Raw genomic sequence first — 26,777 nt, 5'->3', positions numbered from 1 at the left:
TCCTCCAGAGTTCCCTGATGGGTGGGCCAGTTTCCCTGGGAAATGTGCCCTCCTTTCATTCTCCTGCCTGGTTCCATGAGCATAGGTCGCCAGCGTCCAGTGAGGCTGGGGCGCTCAAGAGGGCCCTGGGGCTGACCAGGCCTGTGGCTTCCCTGTGGGGAGAGGATGGGCCGCACCCTTCCCTGTGCAGCCCTCTGAGCCCCCGAGGGCTTGACCACAGACTCTGCCTAAAGAGAGAATCCCACTGGGAGATACGTGGGCATTGAGACAAACCTTTCCTTGTCCCCAGCACAAATTCAGTTACTAGAACAAAGCCCAGTTTTCCTAATGAATGGGGGAGGACAGCACAGATAAACAAAACCTGTGGAGAGTCCACAGCACTTGCCTCTCCTGGCGGGGATAGAACTTTTCCTGAAAGTTGTGAACAAAGAGTCAAATGGTTTGAATTTCTCTTGCCCTTCCCTTGTAGTGAAAGGGTTAAGGGACAAAGGACAGGAAGTGAAGCAGGTGCCGAGGTCCCAAGCTGGGAAACTGGCCCATGATTAGTGGAGACCAGACACAAGGGCGCTGGTGGCCACAGGGGTTACTGGTAAAGCTGGCCCTACTGATGCATCGTTGCTAATGCCAGCGGACTCCTCTCTCCCCTCCTTTCAAAGAATGACTTGCTCTGGTCCTTTCTTTATTCAGATAAAATCTGCGGAATGTCACCTAAGAAGCCCTGTAATTCTAGCCTACCTGGATTTTGGACTCTGTAGATTCTGCCGCGATTTGAGCCTCATGGTGAACACATTCTTGGCGTGCATACTGCTGAGGGCTGCGGGGCACAGACAGACAGTGAAATAGCAAAGTCTCTCTTAGTGTTGGCAGGGTTAGCCCCCACAGGCCTGAGTCAACCATCCCCGGACACTACCCTTGGGGTGTCCCCTGGGGTTGTGGTGGGTCTTTTTTTCCCTGTCCTTTCTCCCACTGAGTTTCTGAATCACAGATAAAGACCCCTGGTCTGACAGAGGGTGGTTGTGCTGATGCCAGGTGCTGGGAAATGCAATTTAGTTGCCCAAATATGGGGATTTCTAGGACATCCCCATGCTTGGGTTCCACGGGGGAGCACAGCTGAAGTTGGGGGTGTCCTGAACATGCAGAAACCTGCAGGACCGCTGTCCTCGTGGTACAAGAAAGGAGGGATCTCGGAGGCACAGCTTCCAGAGGGCCCCACAGAGAGTTCACGGACTGAAGTTCAGAACTGCCTCACAAAATGTTCTTTACAATACTTGGCTGCTATTGGAGCTGGAAAGCTGGGGCTCAAATCCCAACTTGGCCACATGCTACCAACTAGCTTCACCTCCCTGGCCTTGAGTTTCTCTGCCTGTGCCTTTCTCGCGGGACACTCGTCAGGGCTCACTTAGAGCTGGTGAGCAAAGAGCCCAGCACAGTGCCTGGCCCACAGGAGGCTCCCTTTTCTCTCCACCACCCTCCCAGGGCTTCCTCTTGAAACAGCCTCCCTCGGAGACAAAGTAAGCCCTTGAGTCTTGCATCCCAACAGATTCTTGGATGCAACAAGAGGGAGATGACTGGCAGGCCATCTGCCTCTGTTCAGAGGGTCCTAGCGGTCCCCTTGACCACAGGCTTGGGGCTCAGAGACCCCCACCCCGGCAGGATGGGCAAACAAGCCCCGTGTGGTACAGGGAAACGGGTACCTTTGCTGAGGTCCAAAGGCTGCGAGTCCTGTATGAGCCTGTAGTGGTGCGGGTCCCACGTCACATTGGAGGTGTAGAGCTTGGGGATCTGAATGTGCTGCTTGCCTCGGACATCAAACGTCTCACAGGCTGCCTGGAAGAAGATGGAGCAGACCGGTGTTAATAATCGTCCCATAATCAGCAGCAGCAGCATCACCACCGCTGGGGCTACCATTTTGTAGGTTACAGCCAAGCTCAGTACTTCATATAAGTACTAAGCACACTTATCTGATGGGGCTGCTGCGAGGACTCAAAGAGGTGGCCGGGCTTGGCACGTAGGAGCTACTTCTATTATTATGAATATTAATATTGACAGTATCTCATTTTATCCACAGGCCTACAGCATGAGACAGGCTCATCACTCCCACTGTCCTGATGTGGGATCATGCGGAGGAGGCCTGGGCTTGGGAACCACGTCTGCCCCCACTCCAGCCAGTGCTCCTGAGTACCACTGCTGGGTGAAACATTTTGCTTCAATGAGGAGTTCTCTAAATCAGTGGGGTCAAGCCCCAAGCAATAAAGACCTACTGAGATACTGACACAGGTCCAAAGAACTCAACTGCGTGGTCCCTGTCCCCAAGCTCTCTGTGGCTGGGAGACCAATACAAGACAAGGTGGTCATGAGGTGACCTGGATAATCAGAGGGGGAAAGATCTTAAACCAAAGCTGCCTGAGGGCTCGGCCACCTTCTCCCACCCAGGGGACACATGCTTGAAGTGGAGCTCTTTGTTGGGTTGAGGGAGAGCATCAGTGACCTGAGCCCTTGGGCCTGCAACCCCAGCTCACGCCCGGGACCATGACTACAGGACCAGTAGGGGTCATGCCGCCCAGGACGCCCAGCACAGATGTCCTGAGCATGAGTGCAGCACGGCATCCCTATCCGTGCTGGGGCGCAGCTCGGGCTGAGAACTGACCTTGAAGGTTTGCACGGCCCAGGTGCGGAAGGCCTCCTCCTGCCCCCCGAGCTCGTCCCCTTCCCCGGTAGGGGCGAGCTGAGAGGCCCCCAGGTGGGACAACTTCTGGTCGATGTCATGAGCGAAGGCGCAGAACTGGGGATACATGCTGGAGCCGAGGCCAAACACGGCATACCTGCCCAGGGGGACACACACGGAGCCCGGGGTGAGCCAGCCCACGCAAGCATTGCCTGGCACCGACAGCCTGTGAGGCCAGCCTCAGACACTCCCACTCCAGCTGGACACAGGACCTGCCAGTGCATGACCCCTTCTGGTCCTCCCCGGCTCCCAAGCCTCCTGTGACCAGCCCTGTGCTTGGCCTGCAGATCTGCGAGAGGGACTTAGTTTCCTGGCTTGACCCCTGACATACTCTGAGGACAGACTCTCTCTGTGCCTGGACATCCCAGAGAAGACCCCCTTAGACACACCCAGTTCCATCCCTGGAACCCAGACTCTGAGCCCATAGGGCTGGACTCAGATAAGTTGGAGTGGGACAAAGCCTCACCTGAACTTGTTGGTGAGCTTTTTCAGTATGAAGAGGGATTTCTTCAGTTTCTAGAAAGAGACAGAACCACAGAATTCTCAGGATAGGGTTAATAAAATTTCTTCTGGTGGCCCATTTAAAAACTGGCCACATCTGGCAGAAGAAGGTTCCAGAACCACAAATGGAAGTTGGTTTAAGCGTGGGGCCACCTGGCTGGGGCTCAAGGACCAATTCAGCCTTAGCAACTCACGTAGGCCTGACCCTCGGTGGGGGACCCAGAACAGCCAGCCCCAAGCCATCCAGCTGTGGTAGAGGGGGCCTGCCCCACAGCAGGGCATCTCCAGAGGGTCTCCTGATGGGGCATGAGGCTCTCTTCTTGTTTGGAACCTGGTGAGAGTGACAACTGGTCCCATATTCTCTAAAATAACCCTGATTTCCTAAGAACTCAAGATAATTTTAGGCGGCTCACAACCCAACAGAAATAGTGTCAAATCACATGGTAAGAAAGTATTCACTTTTCTGTATTTTTTTGTTATTCCTGTTTCAATTATTTTTTTGTCCTTCGGAACACTAAACAGAAAGTCTCAGATTGGTGCTAACGGAGCCTTAACATCTCTCTAAGACTTGCTTATTACTCTCTTTAAAAAACAAAGCAAGCCATGGTTAGGCAACAGTATCTAGCTAAAATTCAATAACTTTGTTTGGCTTTCATTGGATTTACTTTTTGCTGGCTTCCCATTTGTGAGCGTAATATAGTTTCCTTTAAACATGAATTTTTGAATTAGAAAGGGAGGTTAATTTACTGACATATTAAGTAGGTCGTAGGAAAGGCGGCACACACGTGTGGAGATATACACAGGAGGCGGGCAAATGGCTGACGTAGGGGCAGCCCCGAGTGACCTGGGCACTTACCCCCAGCACCCTCTTCAGGACACGCTGAATCCCCCAGATCCTTCCCTTGGTCCTCTCAGGCCCTACCACCCCTAGACCACTGGGACCTGGGCCACCCACCTCTCCATTGCCGGGGGAGTCTCCGTTCCCAAACGTGCTGGTCACCACCAGCAGCAGCTGCTCCTCCTCCAGGTTGCTCAGCAGGTACTCGTCCATGCAGAGAACCTGCCCGGCACCGAGGGCGGACATCAGCTCTAAGCAGCCAGCCTGGGGCCCTCCACACCGTCCCTCCCAAGACACCCTGCACCTCCCTCCCTCCACCCAGGCCGGGAGCCCCATTCATCATCTCTGTGCCCAGGGCCCAGCACAGGTGTGGCACAGAGGGGATGAGTGCTCAGCAAATCCCCATCAAATGAACCCATCGGAACACATCCTCCTCGATGCTCGTCCCATCTCCAGCCCCACTGCTAACACGCCAGGACGCCCTGCAGGGCTCACCTCCAAAATACTGCATGTCCCAAATTAAAACACTGCTCACCACTTCCCCCGCTATTGTGAATTCTGAGTGTGGACATACTTTCCACAAAAATGAGATGAGCCGGTTACAAAAATGACAACTCCTTTGGCGCCTCAGGCACCCAAACGCTTTGCCCAAAGCTAATCTCAGGTGACGCGTGTCACCGCCTCGCGTTCCACCCAGGCCGCCCTGACTTGGGAGGCTTTCAGTGATGAAGGATAAAACCCAACACCGATGGAATGAATTAGTCACCGCTAGGGTTTTGTTTTATTTGTTTGCATCGTATTCATCCTTTGCTCCCTTCACATTTAGCACCATACCCTGTATAGCAGGGGTTCAGTAAACATGAATAACATTCATCTAGAGCAGCTCACAAATATTGAGGCTTGGATTTATTAGGAAAGTGTTTCCCAAATTGTGTTCCCTGGAACACTATGAAAAACTTATTTACTATGTAAGTTTGGGAATCTCTGGACACAAATGTGTTCTTCTATCACAGATTTACAATGGACATCAGTACATCCAAGGCTCTGGACATCCAGGAGCGCTTTAACCACTTTAAGTTTCCCCCGACTTCTCTGCACACAGGCAGAGAAAACAGCACACATCCAGCTGAATCAGCTACCTTGGGGTTGAAGGCACAACTGAATAAGGCCTCCAGGTCCCTGGCCAGTGTTTCTGATTTTCCTGTCTCCGTGGCAAAGAGGATTGTGGCTCTGACGCGGGATGCCATGGTCTTGCGCATCAGCATAGAGGCGAAGAGCACGGCCCTGTGGGGACAGACAGACACCCAGCGCTGAGTCAGCCTCCCAGGGGAAGATGGGAGCCTGGGAGAATGGGAGGGGACAGCCTTTAAAGTGGGGCAGGTTGAGAAAAAAGAACCCACGTTTCTCATCAGCTCTCAATCCTGCCTCACCACCCTTCTCCCCTCCCCACCTGCTCAACCCACTACTCAGCCCCTTGGGAAAATGGAGGAGAGAGAAGGTTGGGTAAATGGCAGCAGGCCATCCTCAGAATTGGGGTCTGGACCTCTGGGAGCCAAACTCCATAAAGATCATCTTTTTGCTTTGTTCTCTGCCCTTCAACGCCTAGAAGGGCAGGCTAACTAGAAGGAAGGGCTGCAGTTCAAACATCAACACTGGCTGCTCCCACTTACTTAACCAAGACCTTGAATCGAATCTCTCTTCTCCGGGGTCTCTGCTTCTCATCCTGCCAGACGTGGGTTTTCCAGGCCTCCACCTTCAGAAAAGAAGGCAGATGTGAGGACAAGGTGGGCCCTCTGGCTCAGCTTGGGCTTGAGGATGCTGGAGAGACAGAGGACCCTTCATGCCCATCGTGAGTTGAGGGGGAGAGCAGGCCCTGTCCCCACCCCCACCTCACTGAAAGCCCCACAGGGGAAGGCTGTGTCTGTCTGTCTCTCTCGCTCAGAGTCACAGCTCAGTGTCCAGCAGAGCGCCTGCTCATACCGGGTGGTGAGTTGATTTTATTCTCATTAGTGTCCCCCCGGAAGGAAGAGGCCCCACTTCTGTTTCGTTTTTAGTGTCTTATCACTAGGAAGACTAAGAAATGTATAGTCCAAACTGGGATACCTTTGAGAGCAAAAGGAGGTGCCGTGACAACAGGCACAAGTCACCCTATTTATCAACTTTAGAGTAAGGAAGCTCTTCCCCAAATCTAACCAAAGTCCTTTTTGACAAAAAATGAATTTGTTTCAATAGGTAACGGTTACTGAGGGCACCCTGGGTTAGGCACTGGGCTGAGCAGTTACATACACCAGCTCGTGTGATCCGAACAACCTCCTATCGTGGAGTTGATGCTTATCCTTTTTAGAGATGAGAAATGAGGGCTTAGACGTGTGAAATGACCCACCCAAGATCATAGAGCTAGGAAGTGGCAGAATCACCCCCAGGTGTGTCCCACCTGAGAGCTAAGCTCTTCACCGTTATGCTGTGTGACTGTTTCTAGGAGGTAGGTGCAATGTGGTCACCCTCAGGAGCTTAAACCCCATCAGAGAAAGGGGCCACTAAAGGTACAATAAGATGTATTTCCTCCAGTTCCACTCTGCAGAAATGGACAAAAGCTGCTCGGCATCCTTGAGTAAGGCCTAGAAAGCATTAAAAATATGCCTCTGTGTCCCTGATCCTCCCCCATACATCCTGCATGAGTGAGCATGCACGTACACACATACACACGCACACAGGAACATTTGCACACATGTGCATGCATGCATACACAAACACACACACACTCTCTCTCTCGCTCCACCCCTGAGCTCCCAACATGGAGAGGAGAGAAAGGCCCCTCCCTTACCTGGTAGTAGTAGAAAGGGGACAGGACATAGTTTAACATCTCCTGGTGGAACACGGGGGTGATGCTCCCAGAAATCGGGGGGACCAGCCAAACCCAGTCAGCTGGGCAGCCCCCACGGGACCGGTACTCATTCTGCATGTGCTTCATGAAGGACTCTGCAGCTGAGTGGTGGTCCATGATGGTCACATTTTGCTTCTAAATCAGAAGGAGACAAGAAGGGGAATTGAGGGGTGGGAAAATCAGGAGAGTAGCCCGTGGGCTGCAGGGCTCCCAGATGGACTATGGGAAGGCCTGGAAATCCGTAAAATGGGAGAGCAATTCCTCCAGGCCCCCTCCTCACTGCTAAAAGTACATATCCAAATGGAAGGCACTTGCAGAACCTCCAAAGGAGCCCAAGAAATCACCATAGCCGTGGTCAGCCCACAGGTTGCATGGTGGCCTCCTCTTGGCCCTCTGGGGGCGGTGTCCAGCTTCTCAGGCCACACCCACAATTCTCCCCAAAATCCCAATAAATGGCTCTCTCTGGATGCAGAAAATCGAACCTCAGTGCCTTTTTGTGACTCAGTAGAGAGTTCCAAGAGTCACTTCCCCAAGGACATGGCTCTCTCGGCCAAGATGAAACTAGGCACCTCTGAAGAGGACTGAAGCATTGGGGGACTGTGGTGTATAGAAGACAAATCCCCACAATGTCCACATCCTACAATTAGGAGTCAAGGGGTCTGAGCCTTCCTGGAATGATCCAACAAGGGCAGCCACACCCCTCAATGTCCGGGGCAACTCATTCAGTCAAGAGCCATATGTTTAATGTAGTGGTTCAAACCTTGGCCTCTTATTGGCCATGTGACCTTGAGCTATTAGTTCCTTAACCTCAGTAAGCCTCAGTTTCCTCATCTGTGAAATGGGGATAACAACAGTTTCTACATCATGAGGTTGTTGAAAGGATGCAGTAAGTTAACAGAAGTAAAGCATAGAACGTGCTCAATACATATTAGCTGCTATTATTATTTCTATCTGCCAAGTATTACATAAGGCACGGCCACTATAGAGGTGAAAGGACGTGGTTCCTTCTCTGCATTAGACTATATTCTAAGTAGGGGAGGCAGAAGAAAGTCAGCCGTCCCGTGTGGTCTGATAGGAGATACAATGAGGGGAATGCAGGTGCTGATGGAGGGCGGAGGAGAGGACTCAGCTCAGACAGAGGCCTGGAGGAGAGATGGAGGATTTCAGAGACAGCTCCTAAGAGGAGATGAGTCTTGAGAGACGAGTGCAAGTTAGACAGGGGACAGGCATTCCTGGAGGAGGACACAGCACGAGTCAAGGCCAGAGGCACAAGAGGAGCCAGCTGATGGAGGGCCCTACAGGCCCAGCCACACCTTCCAAAATTTTATCCAGACACATGTAGCAACTCCTGGTGCTGGATGAGTTTTAAGCTCAAGAGCTGATGATGATAGTTGTGGTAATGGCAGTAACAATAAATAAAAATACAACAACAAAACTAACGCTTGCTGAGGATTCACTACGGGCCAAGCAGTGCAGCCAAACGTTTGCATACACTTTCATTTAATTCTAACAGTAACCTAGTGAGAGAGGTACTACTATTATTCCCATTTTACAGATGAAAAAACAAGCCTAAGTCTTTTGAAGTTTACCCCGAAGGAGGGTGACCAGGAAGTCCCGGAGACTCTCGGGCAGAAGAGGGACGTGGTCAGCAATGGGCAGGGGACAGCTGAGGTGCAGCAGATTTTCTGGGACATATCCGTATCCTGCAGTGTCAAGGCTGGTGCTTGGAGGCCCCAGGAGTCCGGATATGTGGTCCACGGCCGGCAGGCAGGGACTTCCCAAACCAGGCCCGCCCCGGGGGGTTCTTCCTGTTCAGTCTCAGAACCCCGCCCCCATCAAGCACAAGCTTGACCTGCCCGTGGGGTGACCCACCCTGGAGAGCAGTGTCTGATCATATGTGTTTCCTGAGCGGTTGTTTAATGTCGGCTCCCACTCCACTCCGCAAGGACAGGGGTTTTCCTGTTTGTTCACCACTCACATCCTTGGTCCAGCTGAGAGCCTGGCACATGGAAAATGCCTGGTATACTTTGCTGAATGAATGAAGGACTCTGCCCAGTGGCCTGGCCACCAGGGCATCTGCCAACTTTGTGGAGATGGTCCCAGCTTCTAAAGTAATATCCTAACACCTCCCATGCCTCCTCCCCAAAAGGAAGGAGAAGCAGCAGGTGGATCAGAGGGCTCAGTCCCACCCAGGAACCAGCCTGCTGTGTGGGCCCAAGGGGTGGACGCTGTCACTCACATCGGAAGCAAGCACAGCCGCTGCTCATGTGGATGGGTTCACTCATTCCATACATATTTTTTTTGGCATCTACCACGTGCCAGACACTCTTCTAGATTCTGGAGGTCAACCAATGAACAAGAGAGACAAGGCCCCAGCCCATGGAGTTTACATTCTTGTGGGGGAAATAACAAAGAAAGAAAGAAAGAAGTAGATTACTGTATAGTGTCAGGAGCTAATACATATTATGAAGAAAAATAAAGACAGAGTTCAAGGAATGAGAGAGAGAGACAGGATGGAGGTAGGACGAGGGTGCCATTTTACATGGCGTGGTCAGGGAGGGCTACTCCGAGGAGCTGACAATTGAGACCTCGGTGAAGGAAAGGAGCTGGTCATGGGATGATTTGTGTGAAGAGTGCTCTCGGCAGAAGGAAAAGCAAGTGCAAAGGCCCTGAGTTGGGAATGATCTTGGTGAGTTTGAAAAACAGCAAGAATTCCAGTGTGATTGAAAGAGTGGAGGAGGATAAGAGAGGTGGTGGCATTACAGGAGTGGCTGGGGGATGAGGAAGCGTAATGAGGTCTTTCAATGGCTTTTCTGTAAAGGGAAGCAGAAAAACAAGGTAATAGCTGGGGGGCGTCATCCGCTTAGCTAGTCATTTATTTCTTTAAGATGGGGGCCATTACAGCCTATTTGTACATTGATAGGAATGATCCAGCGGAGAGGGAGACATTAATGATACAGGAGAGAGACGGGGAAAATTTTGAGGAGTAAAATCCTTGAGAAATTGAGAGAGGACAGGATTCAGTGGACAACTCAGGGATTTATCAGTCTTGAGAGGTAAGGAGTTGCCTGTTGCTAGAAGCATTCAAGTTTATACAAGAGGACCTAGAATGAGCAAGAGAGCTTACTGATCTCCATATCCCCAGCACCTAGCCCAGTGCCTGGCACAAACTGAGTGTTCAACACTTGTCTGATGCATGAATAAATGGACAATGCCGTAAGGGGAAAATCAAGCACGAGATGAGTGGCTAGACCAGCTGATCTCCTAACCGAAAAGTCTTCAGACCCACAAAACACCAGACACACCTGGAAACTGTGGAGCACAGCCACATTGATCTCGATGACAGCCCGGTCCTTCCAGAGGGAGGCCAGCTTGTGCGTTTCCAGGCCCATCCTTCTGCCCACTTCCTGCAGAGGCAGAGAGACGGGGGTGAGTCAGCCCTCAGGCCCCCGCACAGGCCCACACCTCCAGCCGGCCCAGCTGGACGGTCCTCGTTACCTCCAGGATGTCGTAGCGCTGCATGTCGCAGTAGTCCCGGACCCCGATCTCCGTGCCCATGTACCAGCCGTTGAAGGGGCACCCCGGGAACTCGAGGCCGCCCACCTCGAGCAGCATGTTGGCCACGGCTGGCAGGGCGTACCACTTCAGCTCCAGCTCCCGGAACCACTCGTACCTGGCAGGGAGGCACGGCCAGCTGCCACTGGGGCCTTCATTTTTGCCCACGCTCACCCCCCAAAAGAAGCTTCAGAAAAAGAGTCAGCCAAGAAAACTCCTTTGTAAGTGTTAATCCTACCTGGAGAGGTGAATTGGGCGCACTGGGTGTCAGTCATTAAATGCATTCATTCACTCATTCATTCAGCATCATATATATGACAGGCCCTGGGGTAATGCTGAGAATTCAATACAGCAAAGCAGTCAAGGACTCTAGCTCAGAAAGCCTGGGTTCAAGTTCTGCCTCACCGCTTACTAACTGTCTGACATTGGGATGTTATTTAGCCTCTCTGAGCCACCAGCAAAATAGAGATAATAGCATCAAACTTGTGGGATTATTGTGAAGAAAATAGTATCATTCATTTGTATATGCATTTATTTCACAAATATTTGTCATTGAGCACCTACTGTGTGCCAGGCACTCTGCTGGGTGTCAGGGATATATTACTGGACAAGAAAGGCAAGATCCCTATTCTCAAGAAGCTTGCGATCTAGAGTCTAGACTATAAACCAGTAAACAAATAAACGGGAAAATAAAAACAAGGTGATGTGTTAAATGGAGGGTGAGGGTGCCTACTATAGACTGAGTAGTCAGGAGAGACTTCTCAGAGTGGGTGCCATCAGAGGAAATAGCTCACTGACAAGAAGAAATGAACCTTGGAAAATTCTGAGGAAAGAGCATGTCAGGCAGAGGAGACAGCAAGTGCAAAGGCCCTGAGGTGGGACTGAGTTCAGTGTATTCAAGGGACAAAAAAGAAGAGCTGAGCCCAATGCCTGCTATGTAGTGAATCTCAATATATGAAGGTATTTTTGTAACACAAGAGCTGCCTGGAGCAGGGGCTGAACCAGATGAGCTCTTGAAGCCACTGTAGCCCTGGACTTTTACCATGGTCAGAAGGACAATTAAGAAGTTGGCAGGAAGGCAAAGGAGGCCTAGGCTGCTCAGTGTGAGAAACTCAGAGCCTTTCAAGGGTTCCTCTCCCTGGGTCACTGCTTCCCACGCTCCCAAGGCCCCATGTGTCTAAGCCTCTCCTTCTCCCTCACCATCAACATATCCTCATAAGTCTCAGGCCTGAGATGCAAGTGCAGAGCTGCATGCAAGGTGACAAGGTAGGCCTTCTGGGCATCACTTGCTGCTGGCTGGGCATTGGGGGACAACCAGTGAAGGGCCTGAGGACCAAGGTCTCACTCAGGAAAGGAAGGGGGCATGCATGGTGACTCACGCCCCCAGCCCCCCAGCCTGCTTACTTGGGATGCTCCATGGGCACCTCAAGCACAAGGTCAGGTGGGATTTCGAAGAGCTCAGGGTCGCGGCCATCAGCCTGCAGGACCAGAGGCATCACATCGAAGCGGCCGTACTTGGGCTTCCAGCCCAGGTCGATGCACAGCTGGGGGCAAGACAGGCCCAGTGAGTCTGCAGAACCAGGCCCCTTGACTCCTCTGGGCTCCACTCTCACCCACCGAGGCTGGATCTGGTACCTGGGTGAACTCCACGGAGGCAGGGTCCCCTCTGATGGTGCCATCAGGCATCTGGTAGCCGGCATACCGGATGAGCTGCGCGTTCCAGACCCGGAAATCATGCTTTCCATCGCTCCGCTGGGGGAACACAGTGATGGCCGACCTTCCCCAAGACAAGGACAGTGCCATTTACCACCTGGCTCCAGTGGGGGCTCCCAGCTATCCCCCACTGGTCCCCCTCTCCCTCCCCTCTTCCTGCACCCAAGCTAACTGAACCACACTCCTGCAGCTCCCCGACTTGCCAAGCTCTCACAGGCCTCTGCCAGTGTACGACCTGCCCCACTTCCTGACATACCCTCTCCCTCCTCCTTTTCCCTCCAGCTCCTACCCTCCTTCAAGACCAGCACAGGGAACCCCGCCAGGGACCCCTCCTCATCCCTCAGGCAGAGTTAGCTGCCCCAGCCAAGGCATCATATCGCTCTCCTTGAGGTCAAGTTAGTTGGATGCTTGGCTAGTGAAAGCCATAGGTTCACAGTGGGCTGGAGCAGCATCTTAGGGTCTTAGTCTGCATCCCCTCATCCCACTGCCATGCCTAGCCCTATGTTGAGTGGTGGCACTGAGTGTTTGCTGAACAAAAAAAAAAATGAATGAATGCCCGAATGAGCTGTTCAGTCCACCAGCCTTGATCTCTTTGGTGAGGGCTAGGGGAAGGTAAGGTGGGGGTGGATACTGATGAGCAGTGACTCTCCCCACTCTAAGAAAACACCACACTGGAGCCACCTGCTGCAAAACCAGCATCTCATCCCCCGTAAAAAGTGGGGAGCCCTAACCTTGAACAGTGAAGAAGTTGCTTCTTCAAGATCCCCCCATCACCTCCAAACAGTTCCAAGTCAGAGACAAACCAAGGAAATGGGCTACTGAGCGGGGCTAAGCTCCTGGAGGCTGGGCTCTGAGGCCTCACTGAACAAACCTGAGTCTTTCTCCTTTCTCCTTCTCCCTGGTTTCTCCTGGAGCCTCCCCTAAACCCACCTGCATCTTTTGGCTAAGACTCGGGGGTAGGGTGGACCTCAGCCGCAGCCTCGGGAAAGGCGCACCCACCTGATGTTGCCATTGTTGGTGGAGTAACGCAGGTGTCTGCAGATGTGTTCAAACATTTCCTGGGCAGTGGAACAGCTCCGGGCGTCAAAGACCTGCACACAGCCCACCCAGACCACACCCATCAAGGACTGTGAAAACAGAAGCCTCAGGGTGGATAAGAAGCTGAGTCATGGGGGACCAAGGCAGCAGCCCCAACCCCCACCATCCAACACCAGGCAGAGAAGGGCATCTTCCCTCTGCATCAACAGCTGCCCCATCCATCCTTTTCTCCTGCTCTCCTCGGGGAGCCCACTTGAAAGATCCTAGCAAAACCCAAGTCCCAAGAAAACGTGATTTTCAGGCACCATGAATCAGGATTCCCACAGTCCCAGCCTGATTCCTTTACAACATGAGAACATTTTACACAGGGCCCCAGTACTTTTCCTTACAGCCAGAGTTGGTTTCACTGGCATTTCTCATCAATTTCTCTGTCCATGGCTTTTAATATTCTCCAGCAAGAAAAGATCCCCCAGTGTAAAGATGGCCTAGGAGACTAGGATAAACAAAATGTTTTCTAGGGACCAAGAATTCAAACAGTCGAGGTAAACAACCTCTCTTGCGGCACCAGGGCCTCAACAACAATAATAACAAGGTTGTTTGGTTTTACGACGGCATTTAGTCTCCCAAACTTAACACAAGAGAGAAAGGTCAGCTAGAAATCCTGGTGCTGAAATCGGATTCTAGACTTCTAGAGGGGCCCCTATGAGCGCCATTTTATGTTCAGAGATGTGAAGAGAGGACCAGAGCTCTGGCTTCAGTCTGGGGAGCCCTGGGCACAGCTCTGCTTGGCTGTTCCCGCCTCCCAGCTTCCTCTGCCACTCAGGCCTAAGGAAGCCCACCTGCAGGTTGGACCACTGGATCCTCCCGATGCAGCGGGGGGCATTGCGCCAGGCCTGCTTGGTGGCAAAGATGAGCTCATCTCTCGTCAGCTGGTAGGTTCCTGTTGTTTCTATCTCCTTTGTTACGGCTTCCAGCCTGGCCAGATGTTCCTCTATTTTTGCTCTGAGGGACAGGAAGACATCAGGAAGATCAACAATGACATGGCCTTAAATGGAGATTAATTCAATCCACAGAAGCAGGAACCAAATTAGGACACCAGGAGGGCAAGATGTCTCTCACAGAGACTGTCCCCGCCAGGGCCAGCTGCATGAGTGTGTGACCCGGGCCCCAAGCTTAGAAGGGTCCCGTACTTGGTTTAATGCTCCGCTGTCACCATCTTGAAATTCTTAATCATTTTTGAACAGGGAGCCCACATTTTCATTTTTACACTGGGTCATGAAAGTTACGTAGCTGATCCTGATCCCCTCGGCACCCCTCTTGTTTCCAGGCACTTTTTCTCTAATCATGTTCATCTCAGCTTGGCGAGCAGGAGCAAGGAGTGCAATGCTTCTCAGACACTTGCAAGACAGAGGAGCATCCATCAAGTCACGGTCATATCCTGCCTCTCAGCCGGGGGAGCACCCTTCCACCTTCTCATGGTTAAGAGATGAGCCAATCTCTCTCACTATGAGCCAGGTATTGGGCAAAGCCACTCACAGTCAGGGGCCCCCTGAGTCTGTGAGACAGGCATTTTTGTGTCCATTTTATAGTCTGGTGCATCAAGGCTCTAAGGTTTAAGTACCGGCCTGGGGACATAAGTGTGATAGACAGCAAAGTCAGGACTCGGGTTGCCCTGACGCCAAGCTCCTCCTCTTAACCTTCCACCTTCCACCCCAGGAGGGATTGCAAGCCCAGAGACGTCGAGGGCCTGCCCACGCTTCCCTGGTCAAGCGCAGACGGGACTCGGCTCTCAGGACTCAGCCTGCCGGGCCCCAGGGCCTGCTCAGGGAGGAGCCCTACACAGCGTGGTCTCTACAGCAGGCTGTTTCGCAACCTCGGCATCACTCAGCCAGAAATCCCATATAAGATTTCTAAACAGGCTTCCCCTCTCCCCTCCAAGGCTTCAAAAATATCCCACAGGGAGGGATTCAATCTGGAAGGCTTTGAAACCCACACATACACACACACACACACACACACACACACACACACACACACACGCAGAGCAACCTTGAGATTTCCAATCAGCACCAAAGACTTTTGAAATGGCAACAAACAAAACTATTCAAGGAATGAACTCCTGATTAAGGAGAGTGGACGACTCAGAACAAAATGGCCTTTTTGCAGATGAAGAGTGTCTCGACAACTCTTCCTTGATTAAAGAAAAGAGCTCAAAGACAAAACACTTGGCACTATTTATCTTCAAGGACACTCCTGGCATAAGGACCCGCTAGGTGAGGTTGATGCTGCCCCGCCACTGGAAGCCCTCCCTCCCCAAACAGAGCTTCTAGAAATACTCCCCGCTCTGCATCCAAGCGTGAAAACAGTAGTGATCACCAGAACACTGATGCCTCCAACACACGCGGTAGTGTTAACATGTGACCACGTAAGGAAGAACTTCCCTCTGTGAGAAGCAAATGGGTTTGAGCAGCCACCAAGAGCATCCCTGGAACATCCCTGGGCTAACACCCACCCAGTTGCCTTCCAAACACCAGCAGGACCCCCCAGGTCCAGCTGGTCCAGGACCAGCAGGAACCTTCAGGGTCAAAGAGCTGCACACCAGAACATTGAAGTTGAAAGCAAGAGTTCTGGTGCCAAACTATTTGGGTTCAAATCCCAGCTTTGGGACTTCAGAAGGCGTGACTTTGAGCAAGTTACATCTCTTCCATGGGCTTCAGTTTCCTTGCCTGTAAAAGGGGGAGGATAATAATGGTACCAATCTCGCTGGGTTGTGGTGAGTATTATGTATAAGGCACTTACACAGGACCCAGAACATACGTAGCACTCAGTAAATGTTAGCATCAATATAGTGGCCCAATGAAGCCCATCAACAAAATTCCTGGACCCCAAAAGGCTCATCAGTCAACACCAAGCTGAAGTCCGAGGATCTTGAATCTCCCAGTCATGAAGCACTTCTGCAGAGGTTCTAGTTACACAGCACACACAGCAGGCAACCCCCAGGGCTCTCAATCTGGCTGGACATTAGAGTCACCTGGGGAGCTTTTAAAGAACACAGATGCCTGCCCCCGCCCCATTTCCCGAGATCCTGATGCCCTCGGCCCCAGGTACCCTGGCATCAAGGTCCTCAGGCAACTGTACTCTGCAGCCAAGGTTGAGGATCACTGGCCCTCAAAGATAACGGCCTCTTTCTAAGTCAAGACTCCAAGTCTCTCCCAGCTCAGACACTGTAGAGTCAGAGCAGAGGGGATGTGGTATCACCAGGACCCACTCTTTCCACCAAAGGGGTCCCAGGTGCACTTCCGTGGCTCACTTCATGCAGCGAAGTGCTGAGTGGGGCAGTACCATAAAAGCCACACTCCACTCCCAGCCCATAGAACAGCAGAGCCATTCCCTCGGCCATCCCGTCTCACTATCCCTTTGTGTATTTTTATTTTAAAGTTATAAATGGGCTTAAATTAATAGCCACATATTTTATGAAACCCACAAATATAAAACCCCAGAGTGTTCAGAGCAAAGAGTATGGCCTGGCCTCTCCAAGCTAGGTGGCCTGGATTCTAGCTGGGACTGGGTGACCTCAGGTATGTCACTGGGCCTTCCTGTTCACACCTGTAGGAGGAGGGCTTGGTTAGGTGGTCTTGAAGGTCCTTTCCATCTCAAACATTTCATAATAAAAGAGTGCACATCAATTCATAATCAAGGTGACTTTGTTCCAGGACACCAATTTAAACTGATTTAATCCTCACAACAATCTTGTGAGCTAGGTTCTATTATCATCCCCCTTTTATAGATGAGAAAGTTGAGGCACAAAGAGGGTAAATGGGTTTCCCAAGGATACAGGACTGGTTACTGCTGGAGCCAGGATTCAAACTCAAACACTTATACCCCCAACCCACACTTCAAGCACTATTGCCATGCCTCTTTGTCTTACGATTATGAGAACCTATTCCAGGGTCTTTTCCCTTGGAAAACTATGCTGCAGCCCTGGATGCACTGTGAATCCGGGAAGGAAAGGGGTCTGGAGGCAGAGGGAAATGGCTGGAGACAGGGGAGCTCAGGGGAAGGGGGAGGCCGCGATCCTGCAGGAAGCAACACTTACTCTTTGAAGGAGCCGTAATACTGGTTGACAAATTCGATAGCGTGAGGTAGAAGCTCATCTGGGGGCGTAGGCTTGTCCCTGGGTCCTCTGGTCATGCTTTTGGGGTTCATGATGGCTCCCAGGCAAGACCTGGACTTGCAAGCGACATCCTGGAAAGAGAGAGGCAGGTGGTGAGGCGGGCTGCCTCACCTCGGCACAGGTGTTGATGGCCGTCCTCCTCCAGAGCCAGCTCTCCTGGCCACTTCCTTCCACTCCGGCTGCTCCAGCTCCCTGTTGCCCCTCTCCACCCCTGTGGCACCTCCTCCTTGGGGTCCACCAGGCTTTCTCCCCTCCCAGATCTCCTTTCTCTACCGGCTGAACCCCAGTGGGTGTGAGCTGGGGTTGCTCCCCTACGCCAGGCTCACTCTCTGGCCCTGCTCCCCAGCTGGCCCCAGATCCAGAGCAAAGCCAGCAGCTCAGTCCCTGCAAACATCCTAACTACCTTCTCATTGAAAGAGGCTGATGTGGCTCCTGGGAACACATTATTGGTGTTTGGCCAAAATGAACTGAAAGGGTGCAAATCCCAAAGTCAGAGGATGGTACAGAAAAAATAGTGGGAGGAAGTACACCCAAAAGTTAACTGTGGTAATTTCTGGAAGGTGTGGGAAATCTGCTTTCACGGTCTTGAAATTTTCAATTGTTTCCCACTTTACAATCATAGAATGCATTCTAACATTAGAATAAGAAACTTAGAAGATAGGAAGGAATCTTAAAGTGCACTTAGTCCAACTACTCACTGGACGCTTGGACCCCTCTCCAATTTACTATCAAATAGCACTTGCATCCTTCTAGTGACAGGGAGCTCACCATCTCCTGACGTAGTTCAGTCCAGGTTTGAGCAGTTCTGTTAGAAAATTCTCCCCGATGCTATGCTAAAATCTGTCTCTCTGAGAAAGAATGGATTTGTTCCCGTAATCATTTACCTCACCTTCTGGATTAGCCACTATCCACCGGGGGGCGGGGGGGACAGGGAGTTGGCATTGTTTACTTCCTACTGCTATTTGTAAGGAACATCAGTCTCTGTTCCCAGCACCCTTTGCCCAAGCAGATGACTGTGTGGTTTGCTCAGGGGGACATCTGTTTGATCGACCCAGGGCCCTGATGGTTTCACCAGCTTAGGACAAAGGTGGTTCTCCCTCCAGCCCCAGACTTCTCACCCCTTTGGCCTCGCGGTGAAGTGTGTCTTGGAAAGTCATCCCGTTGCCCCAGTTTTTGATCCTCACATGCCGTGGGCAGGCCGATGGGGGCACATCCAGGTTGACTTGGGATTCTGGAGACTTCTAGAGGGGGAAAAACCAGGGATTTCCAAATGCCTCCAACCCCAGGCCCCTGGGCCCTGCTTTGGCTTTGGGTGGGGTGGGCTGCTGTGGGTGGGCTGCTGTGGGTTTGGCTCAGGGTGTCGGTCCTGTCCTTCCTCCTTTCCTGGCAGCCGCGAAGAGCTCCAGGTGCCTGGGCCACTGGCCAGGCTTCTCTCCTCACCCAAGACCCTGCCAAATCCTCCCTCAGAGGAATTGCAACAGGAGGGACTAAGGTTAGATGCAAGGGAGACTACTGTCACAGAAATCAGGACAAGGAAGAATGTACCACTGCCTTCCACTGAGGCACTTAAGAATGTGAAAACCATCTTCTCTCCCACCCATTTCTCTGCCCATCTCTCTGGAACACTGAGGTGCAAAGCCCTTAGGGAAGATGGAACCAGTGGGATAGAGGCTGGGGGTTGGGACTGAAGGCTCAGCTGCTGAGTCTGGGATTATTCTGGAGTGTACTACCCCTGGCTCCATGAATGGTCTCCTCTCACTCATCCTGCCAGCCCACAGAGGCAGGTCATCCAGGGGCCAGCGCACTTGGGGGCCACCACTCCTGATCACCATGGGTCATCCCACTCTCTCAAAACCCTTCCTTGCCCCCTTATGTCCCCCGGGTCTCTACTCACTGCCCAGACCCCAGCTTCCACCAGGCTGCTCAGCCTGCATCTGCCTGGGAGAGGGAGGAAGGGGCTTCCCACACCCGTGTGACTCACTGACCTTTACCATTCCGGTGAGGGGCTGGGGGGACTCGTTCCGGTGCCTGCCGAGACTGTGACCCTTGGGATCATCCTGTGTCACTGTACTGTGAAAGGAAACAGCTATCATGAGCTGGAGTATCTGAGGGCAGAGAAGGAAGGATCTTGGAGCCCCCTCTGCCACTCCCTCATTTGATGGATGGGGGAACTCAGGTCCAGAGGGTGGGAGTGAAGTTCATGGCTTCAAGTCAAGGAGGATGTGTGTTTGTGGCGGGGGAGGCGGTCGGTCAGATCTCATCTCTGCACCATCACCACCCTCCCTCCTCCTCTTCTTCTCTTGCTTTCCCCCTACAAAGCCAAAAAGACGTGAGGGGAGCTGAGCCAAAGCTAGCAGCCCAAAGAGTAACCCGCAGAAGCTCTGGGAAGATGCTCCCTCAAAAGCTGAGTGCAAATGTGGTGCAGGGCTGGATGGGCAGAGAACGGCTCCTTCAACACTGCCCTCCCAGGGCAGCAGCACTGCCCACTACCCACTCATTTTGGGGGACTTAAGCTTTTGTATTTAAAACACCTGATTTATCTTGGTTTATTTATTTATTCTAAATTTTTATTATGGAAAATGTTAAACATACACAAGTAGAGATAATAGTGTAATGAACCCCCACGGGCCCTTCACCCAGGTTCAACCCAATTAAACAACTACCAACCCATGGCCAATCTTGTTTCGACTCTACTCTCCCAGCCCCGCCATCATTTTAAAGCAAGACTGAGACATCATGTCATCCATAAATATCTCAGGAAGTAGTTCTGGAAGATAAGGACACTTTTAAAAAACATATTGGTTATATTTACTTTAAAACAACAGATTTAAAGAATTTAGCCTGTCCTTTGAAGAAGAAAAAGCCCTAATAGTCTGAAATCACTCAGAACCTGTTGGTTCTGGTTTGGGATTTCAGGTTCACTCTTCTGACAGATGCTACAGAGAACAGAAGACACGGGACTCCCCTCGGCCACACACATGTGAGCTCCCCTCTGACAGTCACACCCCACAGAGGTCTCCTCCGGGGGCTAATCACACATGGGCCATTTTAGTATGAAGGCTGCTGTGTTCCCTATTCTTTGCAGTATTTTCTGGGGTGTGCATGCATGCACGGGCACATCCAGGGGGAAAGGGGGTCAGAGAGTATTACAAGGGTCTCTCATTTTCCACTTTATGCCTATCTGTGATGTTGGAATATGATGAATGAGCATTTATTGTTTATATTATTGGAAAAAGTAATGACTCTATATTTATATTAACATTACATAATTAACTACACACATCATATAGTAGCATCACATGATTTATAACTATAGAGAGATAGTGTCCCTTTAAGAGAACATAAGTACTTATCGGAAAGCAACTAGTATCTGAATCAAGTGATTCAGTGCCCTCACGTGACCATCTTTCATCACCCCTCTGACTGGGGTGCCCCACCAGCAAAAAGCCAATATAGGGTAATCTGGACATTCAGAACAAGTAAGCCATGGCTGAATGGTCATCATGAGGCTGCTTAAATAGGAAGGTGTTTTGAGTCTGGGGTCCTCAGCATCATCACCCCTCACCCCAACCCCACTCTGTTTGTTTTTGCTTCCTCTCACTTACTTCTGGCCAGAGAACTGGAGAATTTGAGAAGCTTATGGTCTACAGTAATGTTTAGATTGAGAAACAATGGCTTGGTATACTTAACATAACTATTGCCCCCAAATATTAAAAAGCTCCCTGAAAATCCACTATACAGATGGGACCATAGTGAGCTCTAGCCCATCACCTATGGCTGGATATTTAGGTTGTGTCCAGTTTCTCCACTATCATAAATAATGCGTCAAACTGTATACATGGTCTGATGCTGGCTCTGCGTGTACGTGCGTGCGTGCGTGCATGTGTGTGTACAAAAGCATAGAAAACCCCTTGGGGGAAATGCCAGTGAATGTTACCAGTGACTTGCATTAAGTGATAAGATCATGGGTAATTTGAATTTTTCTTTACACTTGTCTGCATTTTCCAACTTTTTACAGTGACCATGAATTCCTTTTATAATTGGGAACATTTTTTTAATTTGAAAAATGAATAACAAAGCTACACACAGTCCCAGTTAGTGGGTTTCTTTGGGCCAGCTGCTGGAGATAGGGTGACCAGAAGCCAGGTGAGTGTATTAAGGATCTGGATACTTATTGCCAAATTATTGCATCGTCTCTCCAGGCACTCATGCAATTTGGCTAAACCCACAGCTGTGCTTGGTCCTTCCTGGGAACGGAGGACCTTGAAGGACCTGTCATCAACAGGAGTGCTGGAGTGTGCCGCTTGCTTGGACCCACAACTATCCACAAGCCCTGAGTGACCCAGGAGACTGAGGTCAGAGCTGCGGTCTGTGGCTCGTCTGGGGCCCCATTTCCCTGCGGCCACCACTCCTCTACAATGGCCCACCTCTCCATACACCAAGGGTGAGGAGCGAGGAGGCACTCTGGGAAATGGATCTTATTCGTAAAACAAGAATCTCTTTGCTTTCTTAAGCATATCTGTCCTAAAGGGTGTAGCCGACCCGGTGCTGAAAAATCTAGAAAGCTCCCAAGTGCTGAAACATCCACAATTCCTACTCCAGCCTGCATAGATGCCTCTCATGGGAGCATGTGGGGCTTCTCTGGGTCTTTGTGGCTATTGAATTGCAACCTCTTATGCATTCTGAACGAGGAAAATATTTAAGTTCTCATCGGAATCCTACAGAGCGAATATTCCAACCCTCATGTTTTCACGGAAAACCGCGGCTCAGAGAGAGTGAGCGCCGCGCGCAGTTCGAGCCCGGTCCCAGCGCGGAGCCTCGCGCCTCCCACCCAGGGCGGACCCCGGCCCGCGGGAGTACCTGGCTCGGCGGCGGCCGCAGGTGGTCTGTGGCCGGAGGATCCTGCGGAGGAGCCGGCAGAGTCGGGGCCGGGCGGCCTCGCACGCCGCGCTCAGCCCCTCGCGCATGGTCCCGGCGCGGGCGCTGCTCCGGGGGCGCCCCGCTCCGCGCGCCGAGCCGGCCGCTTTATCGCCGCCCGACCCCGCAGCCCCCGCCCCGGGGCGGAGCGAGCCGGAGAAGCGGACCGGATTCGGCTTCATCCCGCACCCGGCCAAGGGCCAGAGTGCTGGCTCCGCAGGCGGCCACCTGGTCCCGCCCGGGCGCGCCTTGCCCCCTGCATGCGCTTTCCTCCGGTCGTCCCGGGACCCCCACACCCAATGGTCCACAGGGAAGTCTGCCTTTTGTCTGCCACTGGACTTTCTCTGGGCGAAGACTGCGGAGCAAGTACACCCGGCCTGGTGTTTGTTATTCCCCATGAAATAACAATAATGATCATAACAATAACTTCTATTGTACGGTGCTTTATAGTTTACAAAGCAAACTTTCCTCTCTGTTATTTCATCCACCCTTTACTAAATCCACTTAAGAAGGCAATTCTATATTGTTATCCCAACTTTATGGAGAAGGAAGCCCGGGACCCAGAGAGGTTAAAGATCTTGCTCAAGGCCAAACAGCAGCCCCAGGTCCACGCCCAAGCTCTCTCACCTTACTGGCTGCCCCAGGGAATGCTATTTCTTTTCTGCACGTTCAGTGTGATTCCAGGAAGGAAGCCAAAGAAAGTGCAGGGCCGGGGGTGACTTTCAGTGGGAGAGACAGAGTGGGGCAACTGGACCAGGAGCCCCCTCAGGTCCCTTCCAGGCTTCTGGTCCTTGCTACGAAGGCACAGAGCCTGACGGCTTTGTTCCATCTGTGCATTGCTCCGGACACGGGGAGCAGGATAACTCCTAGGGACAGGGCAGCAGCCCTCGACCTCAGACTACGGGAGCCCTCCTGGACATATTCCAGCATATTTATTCCCAAACTCAAATTACAGTGGAATGAGGAGGGTATATATTTATCCCGAGCCAACTGCAACCCAGCTCGACTTTGTTCCAAAATCCACATATCTTCATCTAAGATTTGCTTTTGTCTCTAAAACACACACACGCACATCCACACACACTATGTTCATTCCCTAATCATTTGTTTACATAACATATAAAATCATTAGTCACATATAATAGGTTCTTGGTCTTGTTACACCTGACTGGATTTGAAAATTACTTTTTAAAATCAAAATATATTAATTGGCTCCCACTACTTTCAGGATAAAATCCCCTTTGTGCTGCTGCTTCCTCCTCCAGTAACATCCTCCCCCGCCCCACCCCCCTAACTGTAGGTTGCCGCCCAGCTGGGCCTACCTCCTCCTGAAAGCTTTCTCCCACCCCACTCCTCCCCACACTACAGCCAGGCCAGGCACCCCCACAGTATCCCCAGAAGAGATGCTAATGCACCCACATGGCCTGTAACCTCGTGTCTACCTCTCTGTCCCACCCCACCACCCCAATTTATAGAGCCCTTTAACATCGCATTCTCCGTGTACTCCTGAGTGCATGGAGAGGAAGGCATCGTTTCCTCCCCCCGGCCCCCCCCATGGCAGGAACTGGGGCTCTTTCCTCTGTCCCTCCCAGCCCAGCGCAGAGTGGGCCCTCAAGAAGAGCCTGTATAGGGGAGAGGTTGTGAGTTTGGCTTTGGTTCAAACCTCAGCTCTACCCCTTTCCGGATATTGACATTGAGTAAGTCATTCACCCTTGTAAAATAAGGATAACAATAGTTTCTATCTCGCAACCGACACAGTAATGAGGACTTTATAAACGTTATCTGTTATTTTTAGCTGCTGTGTACACAATTAATAAATGGCTCAATTTACTACATTAATAAACAGAAGGACTTCATTGACATTGACACCCAGCCCAGTGCCAGGTGAGGAGCCCTCTGCAATAATTGTTAACGGACTGGAACATGCCCAGGAAGGCAAGTGTGGCAACCCAGTGTAGCGGCTATGAGCCAGGCTGCCAGATTTGACTCCAGCTCTGTCATTTGCCAACTGTGAGGTCTGAAAAATTACTTTAACTTTCTAGCCTTCAGTGTCCTCATCGCTACAGTAGGAGGATAACAAAAGTTCCTTCCTCGCGGACTGTTAGGAGGGTTAAATGGATTAATGTGTGATATTTTCTCTCCACCACCTCTAAGATCTGATTTGAGCACTTCCACCAGCTCCCTCCAGCTTAAAAAGATGGGTCAAGTTAGCTGGTTTGCCTTAGGTCAACCTACAGCTCAGGGCCCCACCTGGGGTCTGAGCTCAGGTCTCCAGAACAGTCCAAAAACACAAGTCAGGAATAACTGCCCATGCCGTTAAAGGGTGTGGGATTCAAGGATAAAGGCTGTAGGCCACACTGTAGGGGCCAGGGGAGGAGGGGATCAGGATGATGCTGAAAGATAGGGGATGGATTGCACCTGGATGGGTCGAAGGAGGAATGTGCTCTGTACGGCACTGGGGAAACTGAGGAAGACTGGGCTGTGCAGGTGGGCTGGACTCTGTCCAGAAAGGGTGATCATGTAGAAGAACTCTGCAGTCAAGCCTCAGTGTGGTGACAGGCAGTGGGGAGCTACTGCAGACTCTAGAGCAGGAGCATGACTTGCTGGGAGTCAAGTTGGAGCAAGAGGTCAGAGCCAGTGTTGGGGACTGCAGGTGGGGAGGCCAGCTGGCAGGGGCTGCAGCAGTGAGGTGAAGAAAAGGAAGGGATTTGTGACTTGGTGACCGAGAAGAGTCAAAGCAGATTCCTGGGGTTCAAGCCCTCCCAAGATCCTGGGAGGAGCTGTGAAGCCACTGTCAGCCTGCAGCATTTGCATCTGAAGCACCAGGAGGACATCAGAGGCTGTCCAACCCTGCATTCTCATCTCTTGGTCTCTGGGCCGCCTCAGTCACCACAGCCCAGACTGTCTGGTTTTAAACGTTCTCTCCTCCAGTTCAACCCTCACACCCTACCTGGCCTGTCTTGCTCAAGGATCTACAATGGCTCCCTGATACCAAGCAGAGCAAGCCCAAATCCCCTACTCTGCATTCAAGCCCTCCACGCTCTCGCCTTGCCTCTGCTATCCCAGCCCCCTACCCAAGGCCCCCACCCCACCCCAGGCCCAAGCTCAGCCATGCTTGCTTCTGTCTCTGAGTCTTTGCCCACCATCCCCCTTCCTGAAGTGTCTTCACCACTTCTCTTCCCCTCCCCACATTCTACCCACTCTTCTAAGTGAAGCCCTTAGAGGGACTGTCTAAAACTGCTCGACCTTGACCTAGCTGCCGGCAGCAACAACAGTGACGACGCCCGCCACAGATGCCGTTTCTTGGGTACTTGCTCTCTGCCAGGCACGGTGCCAAGTTGTTTACATGTGAAAATTCATTAGGCATTACTACCTCCTTCTTACAGATGGGGAAACTGAGGCTCAGAGGCTAGGGCACTTGCCAAAGGCCACAGGGCTGTTAAATGGCAAAGCCACCTGCTCATCCCCAAGCCCATGCTCTTCACCCTGCTGCTTTACTGCCACCTCTGCTGCCACCTCCAGGGAACGCCCTGCCCACTGTGGTCCCCGGGAGAGGCTCCTCTGGGGCTGTGGCACTGTGAGGTGGCCCTGAGTGGACTGGGGCTTTAGTTCGATTTGTGGTTTCATGTTATTGCAGATGGACCTGTCCTTCTGCCTGAGCAAGCCTCATCCTCCTCTCCAAGGCTACAAACTCTCCTAGCATGCTCTAGAAGCCTGTCCGCAAACTGGTTGGTTAGCTGACTAGTTCTCCCAGTTCTGCCTCAAGCTTGCTTCTCCTACAAGTGAGGGGTTCAAATTCCAACTCTGTAATTATCCAGCATGTGACGGGGGAAGTCGCTTTCCTCTTAGAGCTTCTATTTCCTCATCTGTTGAATGAGACAATAACTCACACTTCACAGAGCTGCCATGGAGGCTGGTTAAGAGGCAAGGTGTGTGAAGTGCCCTGTATAGCCCTGGCACAGAGTGGTATAAATAATAAACCTGAATGTGTATTGACACCTGCTCTGTATGGGCACACGGCTAAGTGCTTAACATGCACGCTCTCATTTCACCCTCAGCATGCTATGAGGTGGTTCCCATTGGTGTCCGCATACTGCAGATGAGAACACCTGAGGCTCAGAGAGGTTAACTGGCTCTAGACCACACAGCCAGTGAGAGACAGCCCAGGGCCAGCCAGAGCAGCACAGCACAGGGCGTGGACACGGTTTGTCTAACATCCTGGTATTCTTCAGCAGGTTGACATTCAAACAGATCTCATCTCGTGGTTATTACTGGTGAGGCATTCTCACTGGCGAATCAGAATGGACGTCAGCCAGGATGCCTCCCAGTTCTAACCACTGGGATCTACTGCCTCCCCTTCTCAAGTCAGGTATTGCATATTGCCTTCCCATATTCTTCCCCCAGAGATTCCAAGCTCCTTGAGGGCCAGGAC

At 51.8% G+C, this 26,777-nt stretch overlaps 1 protein-coding gene across 3 annotated transcripts in view; it reads right to left on the bottom strand.

Annotated features, from left to right (window-relative positions):
* Positions 1 to 26,777, bottom strand: part of NOS2 (nitric oxide synthase 2) — a 112,457-nt gene that overhangs the window by 9,039 nt on the left and 76,641 nt on the right. For all 3 annotated transcript variants that reach the window (XM_058560298.1, XM_058560297.1, XM_058560299.1), the window contains 17 exons: positions 19,414 to 19,498; positions 18,547 to 18,669; positions 17,351 to 17,499; positions 14,094 to 14,256; positions 13,216 to 13,307; positions 12,139 to 12,280; positions 11,908 to 12,047; positions 10,447 to 10,621; positions 10,254 to 10,355; positions 6,889 to 7,083; positions 5,735 to 5,817; positions 5,204 to 5,348; positions 4,182 to 4,286; positions 3,192 to 3,241; positions 2,648 to 2,822; positions 1,695 to 1,827; positions 736 to 814 (listed from right to left, as the gene is read on the bottom strand). In XM_058560298.1, coding sequence (XP_058416281.1) covers positions 736 to 814; positions 1,695 to 1,827; positions 2,648 to 2,822; positions 3,192 to 3,241; positions 4,182 to 4,286; positions 5,204 to 5,348; positions 5,735 to 5,817; positions 6,889 to 7,083; positions 10,254 to 10,355; positions 10,447 to 10,621; positions 11,908 to 12,047; positions 12,139 to 12,280; positions 13,216 to 13,307; positions 14,094 to 14,256; positions 17,351 to 17,499; positions 18,547 to 18,669; positions 19,414 to 19,498 — 2,136 coding nt within the window. The remainder of the gene's footprint in view (positions 1 to 735; positions 815 to 1,694; positions 1,828 to 2,647; positions 2,823 to 3,191; positions 3,242 to 4,181; positions 4,287 to 5,203; positions 5,349 to 5,734; positions 5,818 to 6,888; positions 7,084 to 10,253; positions 10,356 to 10,446; positions 10,622 to 11,907; positions 12,048 to 12,138; positions 12,281 to 13,215; positions 13,308 to 14,093; positions 14,257 to 17,350; positions 17,500 to 18,546; positions 18,670 to 19,413; positions 19,499 to 26,777) is intronic.

The sequence above is a fragment of the Diceros bicornis genome, chromosome 18 (assembly GCF_020826845.1).
Source record: "Diceros bicornis minor isolate mBicDic1 chromosome 18, mDicBic1.mat.cur, whole genome shotgun sequence".
In the NCBI taxonomy this organism is placed as follows: Eukaryota; Metazoa; Chordata; class Mammalia; order Perissodactyla; family Rhinocerotidae; genus Diceros; species Diceros bicornis.
The sequence above is the reverse complement of the archived record's forward strand: the minus strand, read 5'-3'. Positions and strand labels throughout refer to the sequence as shown.